This window comes from Propithecus coquereli, unplaced genomic scaffold (assembly GCF_000956105.1).
Source record: "Propithecus coquereli isolate 6110/MARCELLA unplaced genomic scaffold, Pcoq_1.0 Scaffold9, whole genome shotgun sequence".
Taxonomy (NCBI): Eukaryota; Metazoa; Chordata; class Mammalia; order Primates; family Indriidae; genus Propithecus; species Propithecus coquereli.
Genome location: NW_012155284.1, coordinates 9,375,694 through 9,384,749, shown reverse-complemented (window position 1 = coordinate 9,384,749; position 9,056 = coordinate 9,375,694). Strand labels below are relative to the sequence as shown.

At 33.8% G+C, this 9,056-nt stretch overlaps 1 protein-coding gene across 3 annotated transcripts in view; it reads left to right on the top strand.

The window, feature by feature from the left end:
• TNPO1 (transportin 1) overlaps positions 1 to 9,056 on the top strand; it is an 85,558-nt gene that overhangs the window by 49,256 nt on the left and 27,246 nt on the right. For all 3 annotated transcript variants that reach the window (XM_012664588.1, XM_012664586.1, XM_012664587.1), the window contains exons 7-9: positions 3,673 to 3,754; positions 6,778 to 6,900; positions 8,658 to 8,776. In XM_012664588.1, the coding sequence (XP_012520042.1) occupies positions 3,673 to 3,754; positions 6,778 to 6,900; positions 8,658 to 8,776 (324 nt within the window). The remainder of the gene's footprint in view (positions 1 to 3,672; positions 3,755 to 6,777; positions 6,901 to 8,657; positions 8,777 to 9,056) is intronic.

Sequence of the window (9,056 nt, the reverse complement as noted above, 5' to 3'; positions counted from 1 at the left end):
ACTGTATAAAATTTTTTCTAGCTTGTCCCTTGCCTTTTGTTTTTGTGGAAATCATTCCTCTTTCTTCAGATTCTTAGTTACTTTGATGGTTTTTTTGCGGGGGGGCGGGGGGGCTTCCAATTTTTAGTGATTAGTACTTGTATGTAGAATAATCTGACATCATATTACTGTTTTAAGTAGAAGGTACGCATTTCCTAGAGTTGATTTTCAGAGTTCCAAATACACAGACTTTAGTGCGTAGGCTATAAATATGCCCCCTGGAGCTTTCTTCAAGATTCCAAGCTGTGTTCCAAGGGATTATGGTTGCAGCAGAGTGAGTAGGGAGCTAATCAGGAAACTTCTTGCTAAAATTTTCTATTTAATTTTTTATTCTTTTTTATCTTAATTTTAGTTACTTTCCGTGTTAAGTGGTGCTTTGTTGTATTCAGAATAGAAATTTATTTGTTGCAGTGTCATGCACATAAATAATACGTTTTCAAAATGTTATTCTTCCAGGCATAGTTAACTAGGTAGGAGTTCATGTTCCCCAAGAAGTCTACCCCTTTTAACATTTTAAGTAAGGTGATGAAAGCATGACGATTTACATATTTTTCTTCACTTCCATTTTCATTTTACACTTTTAATGTATATAGCATCTGTGGCTGTGTGATGTGAGATAGGGGTACAATCTGTCTTTTCCATTTGGTTAACAGTTTTTTCCTAGCTTATTTATTACATAGTCCCTTCTTTTTCGCCATTGATTTAAAATGTCACCTCTGTCATATGCAGAGTTCTGTATATGTGTAGGTCTGTTAGTGGGCCCTCTATTGCTGTTTTATGACTGTAGCTTCAAATTGAATTCTGATATATTTTTAGGACAAAAATTTGAGCTTTTGAGGCTTTTAGCAAATTGCAGTTACTTAAAACTTATAATGGATATCAGAATGAATTGCAACACAGTAAGGAAAGAGTTGGTCAAATTAAACAATGAGAACTCGGAGTATGAGGATAATTTTCAATTTTTAAAATTGTACTATAGTATATCTCACTTGGAAGAAATTTTGGATGCTGCTGCTCCTGTTTATAAGGTAGGTTTATATTCTGTCCCAGAAGGGAATGAAAATAAGGCCTTCAATTTTACAACATATATATTTAACAGAACCTTTCAACTTAGAGTTTGACCTTATAAAAATATGTATTGAAGAAAGGCAAAAAAATCAATATTTGGCCTGAAATATGCTGGCATTCCAGGAGGAGAAATTAAAATTGAAAATATACTCTATTTAGCAGAATTTAGTCTGAACTTACTTAAATACCTCAGATTCTTCTAGAGAATATTTTTTCAACTTAAAAGTATTGTGGTCTATAAAGAAGAGACCATATTGGGGGAAAGAACACTATCAACATTTATATTGGAATTATGTTGAATCAGTAAATCAATTTAGGACAATTAGTTATTTGCACAATACAAATTGCTTGTTTTTAATAAAGTTTTATACTTTCCCCTTTATAGGTCTTGAACATATTGTATTCCTAGGCAGTTGGTCTTCTGACACTATTATGAATAGTAGCTTCTAAGTTAAATTTTGTAGGTTTTTTCCCCCTCATCGCTGATATACAGAAACTATGTATTAAGTAAACTTTTAACAAAAAGAACATGAGGCAAAAGGAACTTACTTGTCAAACTGTTTCTTGTAAAATGTAAATAATTCCTAACTGTTCTTAAGTTTCTAAAAATTATTTGGGAAATGCTAATAGTAGGTGCCTCTGGAGGATGGGAATAGGAGAAATTTATACCTTTCAAAATTTTCGGCCGGGCGCTGTGGCTCACACCTGTAATCCTAGCACTCTGGGAGGCCAAGGCCAGCAGATCGCTTGAGGTCAGGAGTTTGAGACTGAGCAAGAGTGAGATCCCATCTCTACTAAAAAAAAAAAAAAAATAGAAATTAGCTGGACAACTAAAAATACATAGGAAAAAAAAAATTAGCTGGGCATGGTGGCGCATGCCTGTAGTCCCAGCTACTCGGGAGGCTGAGGCAGGAGGATTGCTTGAGCCCAGGAGTTTGAGGTTGCTGTGAGCTAGACTGACGCCACAGCACTCTAGTCTGGGCAACAGAGTGAGACTCTGTCTCAAAAATAAATAAATAAAATAAAATAAAATTTTTCCCCACATACACACAAATGAAACACAAGTTTAAAGGTTTTTGCTCTTTATTTAAAAGCCTTTTTAAGTCTCTTATTTTTCTTTCCCGTTTATTTACTGTGCCAAGTACTTAACGTGTATTAGCTCATTATTAGTTCAGTCCCCACAACTAATGAATTGTATATTTATTTTATAGATGAGAAAATAAACTTTAATATCTAAGCAGCTTACCTTGTGCTACACATTTAAATGGTTGAGCTCCCCATAGTATGGTTTTTTATCTTAGTTAATAAATATTTATGTGCTTTTGCCATAATTGCAGAACCAAAAGCCAACTATGTTTTCAACATAGCAGTTAAGAAAAAGGTTCTCAGGGAGTTCATATTTCAGAAGAGGAGGCAAACAAGACAGACAAAAAATAAATAATATAATTTCAGATACTTATGAATACAATGGAAAAATAATAAAAATAGAGAATAGACAGTGGTTCATACAGGTATTTTATATAGAAGGTTCTTTGTAAAGGTAACATTTGTGTGAAGGCCCTGAGCAAAATAAAGTAGTAAGACTGAAAGATCACAGCGAAGAATGTTTAAGACCTAGAACAGCAAGTGAACAGACTCAAATTAGGAATAGCCCTATTAGAGTGACAGAAGAAAAAATCTTGGGCTGTATCAGAGAAGGAATTGAAGTTGGGGGTTAGGGAGGAGACCCATCATAAAGTAATGTCCAGGCTAGTGGTCAGCAAACGGACCCATGGAGCCAAATTCAGCCTATGATCTGCAAGCTAAGAATGATTTTTATACTTTAGAAGGTTGTATTAAAGAGGGAACAAAATGAAGGCATGACGTAAGTCTTATGTGGCCCATTAAGTTTAAAATATTTGCCATTTGGCCTTTCGCAGAAAAAGTAGATTAGGTTTTGTTGGAGCAATCTTAACAAAAGTGCAATTCGGTCTCATTTGTGTGTGTCAAACAGATTGTAGTGGGATTTGGCACAGTGGAAGTCTGAAAATGAATTAAAACCTACTGCAGTAACCCTGGTAATAGATCAGAGATCTAGTCTCTTAGTCTAGAGGAAGAAGTGAAGGTAGTGAGAAGTGATTGGATTGAGGTTGTAATTTTAAAAGTAGTACCAATAAGAATTGCTGAGCAATTGATTTAGGTATGCCAGAACACATAGACTCTTCTCCATTTTTAGTTTCAAAAGGAATGCATACCCATTATTTTAAAATCTGTACATATATAAAATGTGCCCCTTGCCCAACCTCCTACAATTTAGATGTATCCACTATTAAAAATTTGTACATGTCCTTTCAAACATTTTTCACTTCCTTAAAAACACTAACATATTGCTCTGCAACTTGCGTTTTTCCCTTGATATAGTTCATTGTTTCTCTGTTACACAGATTTGACTCATTCTTTTTAGTGGGTATATATAGATGTACGTATACCGTAATTTTATGGAGGAATGTTTTAAGTTTTTGCCAATTTTTTTGTGGATAGAAAAGCTACAGTGAGCATGTGTTAAATTTTAAACTTTCTTTCTAGGTCTCATGCTGTTGCATGTGTCAATCAGTTTATCATCAGCAGGACTCAAGCTCTGATGTTGCACATTGATTCTTTTATTGAGGTAAGATTTGTCCCTGTCTCCCCCTTTGTTTTTGAGAAAGTTAGATAGTACTAACCGCATGTAGTTTTATTTTATAACTATAATCATTTATAATTATAAATTCAATCTTTAATGAAATGATTTCTGATAGTATTAAAATTGGATACAGGATACTTCGTAATTTTTGTTGAAAATTAAAATAGTTTTTCTGTTTCAAATTTTTCTACTTGTATTATGATATAAACATTGATTAGGGTGGAGGAGTATATAATATCTTGACTGCTTTAAAAATTTCTCAGTATACTATTCAAATTGCATATGGAAATTGAATCTCCCAGCTCGTATGCAGTATTTGAAATGTGGAGAATTGGGGAGGTTGGGTAAAGTTGACTTGATAAAGAATCTGAAGGTACAGACTAAAAGGACAGTATTTCTGGTTTTTCCTTTGGTTTCCACTGTAAAAATAGAATCATCAGGGAAAAAATAACTCTTAAGTCTCAGCAAGCATCTCTAAAGGCAGTTCGAACTTTGTGATAAAAACAGAAAGGAGCATAATTTTCTGGCCATGAACCATAAGCAGTACAATAACTTCTACTGCTTGGTAACAGTTGAAAAGATTATTAAAATTCCTTAAACACTTTCACTTTTATTTTCATTAAATGAAATTTAATAAAATAGTCCTTTCTATTCTTAAAAAGTTCTTTAGAGGTCAGACTACTGATATTATTGTTGGGAAATTATATGAAGGGGGGACAGATCATGGTTTTTATCTCTCATCGGTTGAATTGACCAGCTTCTTTTTGAGCATCTTTTACCAATAAACTAAGGGTAGTAGCCATTAAAGATTCTTTAGCCATTTGCAAGTTAACCAAAATGTGTCTTAAAGGGATTTTACTGAGTACTTACTATGAATCAAGCACTGTTCTTGATGCTAGGGGTATATTAATTTTATGCCTGCCAAGTGTTTTCTTTCAGCGTAGTGTAGTCTAGAGGTGGTTTAGTGTAGCAGATGATAATAGAGAACTGAAGTAAGACTGCCTGGGTTCAAATCCCCACTCCTAAGCTTAGTAACTGTGTCCTTGGACACTTCATTTAACTTATTTGACTGTTTCCTGTTTCATCATCTGTAAAATGAAGCCAGTAATTGTCCCGCCTTGTTGAATTGTTACAGAGCTAGTTGCTACAAATCAGTTGGAATAATGTCTACCACAGAGTAAGCACTTCATGTTAGCTATTAATTTAGAAGTAGTTGTATTTCCTGTTAGTGTTATTGTTTCACAGCTTAATAAAGGGGACAGTAATAGACATACCAGCATCTTATAAGGAAATATACTTTAGAATAAAAGAAATTAAATTCTCTCTGACAATAAAAATTCCATAGGACTGTGCTCAGCAAGTGGGGCAAGAACATTTCCTAACATTTTAAAATATTTTGCATTACTATTAAATACCACGTTAACAATTCTTTACTACTTTGATAATCCTACAAGATTCAGTCATTTCTCCACCTGTAAGAGCAGTAAACCTCTGGAGGAAGTGCCTAATACTTAGTAGGCCCTCAATAACAATTTGCTAAATGAATAAATGGACACATTATTTTCTTTAGTTATTAATGTTTTCATCAGGGGCTAATGTCATGTCTGCTAAGACTGACGGGATATTGATGAAAATATTGGTTACTAATACTTGGCTATAACATATACCTTGGCAAAGCTGGGTAGGGTATTCATTTAGTAACAGTAGTAACAAAAGAGACAAGTGCAAGGTGATGACATTGGACATCCCCACCCCCAACCCAGTTGCTGTCTCTAGAGGAAATTAATGAATTCTTAATAAAATTTAATGAAGGATACAAATCTAACGTATAGGCAGTGCCTATTGGGAAAACAGTCCTCTTCTCTGGCTATGTAAAATATCTCCAGTTGAAAGAGGAACTACAGAGTTTTGAGCACGTCACATGTGGGGAAATTAAAGTTTTTAAAATGCTATAGCAGTACTTCAAACACTCAGATTTAATCATTGAACGTCTCCTTTGTCTGTCATATAATAAGATTTAGGTTCATTTTTTAGAGACATTTCTGTGATTTCCTGGAAAAAGACAGTGAGACACTTTGGATTTTACTTATTTTTTAAATGCTCATTTTACTACTTTTAGCACGTATATGTAAATAAAGTAAAACTTGATGAGTGACATGAGGAAGGCCTCATTGTTTTTTCTTCTCACTTCCCTGCTTGCACCCTCTACAAGAGATGACTTGGTCTTCCAGTAGAAGCCTATTGGTATAGTGAAATGAGTGTGAAGTTGAGATTCCCTGAAACCCAGTTTCAGATCGTTTACTGGCTAGCAAGTTACCTGACTTCTATTAACTTCCATTTTCTCATTCGTAAAATTGAATAGCATCATCTCGGAGTTGTGGGGATTAAACAAAACAGGCTATTGTCATTCAGACATACCTTTTTTACCTTGTAGAGGAACTTGTAAGGAACAGTGTATGATTAATTACTACTTTTATTATTTTTTCAGCAGTTGAGTAGTTGACTCAGTGAACAACAGCAATTTATGGTTAAATTAGAAAATCAATGTTTGTTTCCCAATTATTGATGCTTTTAGAGAATTTGAACCTGTTATGACCTTAAGAATCAGGATTGGTAGGAATAGTCTGCTGTCTGACAGTAATTTCGAGGGGTAAATCAAATTGTATTTTAATGATTGTTTCTGCTTCTAGGTAAGCTAGATGAATGCCCGTGTCCTAATGGCATGGTTTCATTCTTACAAACTAAAAATGATCTCAAAACACAACTGATTCTACTCTGTCAGATGGCATTTCATCTTATATCAAAATCATAATCTTTGTCAGTTATCATTTCCACGTTTAAGGGTCTTATAATCTGATACTGTAGGCCAGTTAATTCAGTCATTTTTTTGTACTGTATCATCTTAGGATTTCTTTAATTAAACTTAAAGATTACTCATCACTGTGTATAAACCTTTCTAATATATTAGAATTTTTAAACTAGAAAAAAATGTGTTTCTTGTGCAATAGAATCTGTTTGCACTGGCTGGTGATGAAGAACCAGAGGTGCGGAAAAATGTGTGCCGGGCGCTTGTGATGTTGCTTGAAGTTCGAATGGATCGCCTGCTTCCTCACATGCATAATATAGTCGAGGTAACATGGACAGTTTAAAGGCTGTTTCCTTATCTCTCCCCCAAGAAAAATGTTGGCTACAAAATGGACAATGTGAAACCATGATTTTCGAATTTATACAACATATAGGATGTGGGGGTTATCAAAAAAATAATCATGATTGTCTTAAAATAATAAATTATGGGAATTTTTCCTTCGTAATATGTAAGATGTTATGGGGAAAAGTTAATGGAGTAGATAGCTTTTAGTTTAGGAAATATTTTGGTTTTGTGTTTACTAAAATATGGATTAGACTACATGATCATTAAAACTTTGGGAGATTAAGTGGCATATTCTCATGTTATTTAAGTTCAAAATCATTAGAATTTAGAAACTCTAAACTGTAAGAATTTGCATCCTACCCATTAATGGTAAAATTTGTCTGATTAATGAGATTTCTGACATAGCCATTATAGTTAGTTTGGGCAGACCATTTAGATTTTAAAAGACTCTCTTTTAATCGCTCTGTGATTAAAATTTTACCAGGAAATTCTAGATGCATTGATCACAGTTTTAGTCATATTTAAAGGAAGGGGAGTACATAATATCAAAATATAATATCAGAACAAAATTACTGTTTAGACAGTACTCAGTACTGCAAGAGTCAAGAGTCAGACTATACCATTAATTTTCGTGTTGCTGGGTATAGTTGTACGTGAGTATTATTACATAGCTTTGGCAGTGTTTTAAATAGCATATTATCTAGAGCCTCCCTTTCACTTCCAAAGTTCCAAATGGTGTGGATAGGGAGAATCTTTTTTTAAAAGATGAGATTTAAGATCTGTTGAAAGGCTAGCATCCATGGTATGCAGCAACTCCTGTTCTAAAACTTGAAGAGAAATAGTTGTAGAGATAAGGATACGTAGCAGTGTAAGATTGGGGTAAATGATGTTTGGGGGTATATTTTCTCTTTGAAGAGTCATGTGGGATTGGTTTAAAGTTTAGTGAGAAGAGTTCGGAGTTAACTAGAAACTTCAGAAATTTTATCAGTTGCTAGGTCACAGCTGGGGAGCCTAATTGCTAACGTTACAGTTCTTTCTTAAGCAATACTCAGTAGCACAGGAGTGGGACATGATGTGGCATGTAGTAGGGGCTGGCCTATGACAACTGTTATGTTGCCATAGTTTGTCATGTAAGATGTTTCAACCCAGAAGAAAACATATATAAGGAATTCATTATCTGACCCCAATTCTAGCCCCACGTACATTGAAAAATTACAAGTGAATTTGGGTTGCTATGCTCAGAGGACATGAGCAACCTATTTTGTTGAAAATTACAAATTAGTCACGATAAGAAATGTCACTACTTTCCAGTTTTATAATTTCGACGTGTATGTATCAGTTCAAATTTGAAAGTCTACATACATTGTAAGAGACAGCTTGAGTAGTTATAAAAAGATTTTTTATTTTAAAAAAGGTATAATCGTTATTTTATGTTTCTAAGAAGGCTTAATATTTGATTATTAACATTTACATTTCAGACATCTCAGAGGTTTCATAAAATGCAGCTACATAGAAACAGGTAAACAGTACATAGACTTAACACTTGTCATTTGACATTCTAAATCATTGGTTCTTAAATTCAGCTGCATTTTAATGTTACTTTGGAACCCTTTTTTTAATCCAAAAGCCTAGGTTGAGAACCATGATAAAGTAAAAGGCAATAGCAAAAGCCTCATGGTAGGATTGAATTTATATTAATTGTGTGATTTAAACTGATTAAGGATCTTTTGTTTACAGTACATGCTACAGAGGACTCAAGATCAAGATGAAAATGTGGCTTTAGAAGCCTGTGAGTTTTGGCTTACTTTAGCTGAGCAACCAATATGCAAAGATGTACTCGTAAGGCATCTTCCTAAGTAAGTATTCCTTCTTGTAAATGCTGCCTTGTTCTTTAATTTCCTAACAGTGATTTCTCATTTTTATAAAATTCATTCTGCCATCAGGGAGTGAGGTTCTAAAGAAGTCGGTCTTAATTTTACTATTGGTGTAAGTAAAGAGATTTTTCAAAAAGCAATTACCCTTTTTTTAAATTATGTGAGAGTGGTTTATTCTAAATCATAGTTAATTCTGAATATTTATGGCACAGTCCTTTTTTGTCTTTCTTTTTTTTTTTTTTTTTTTTTAACAATCCTTGTT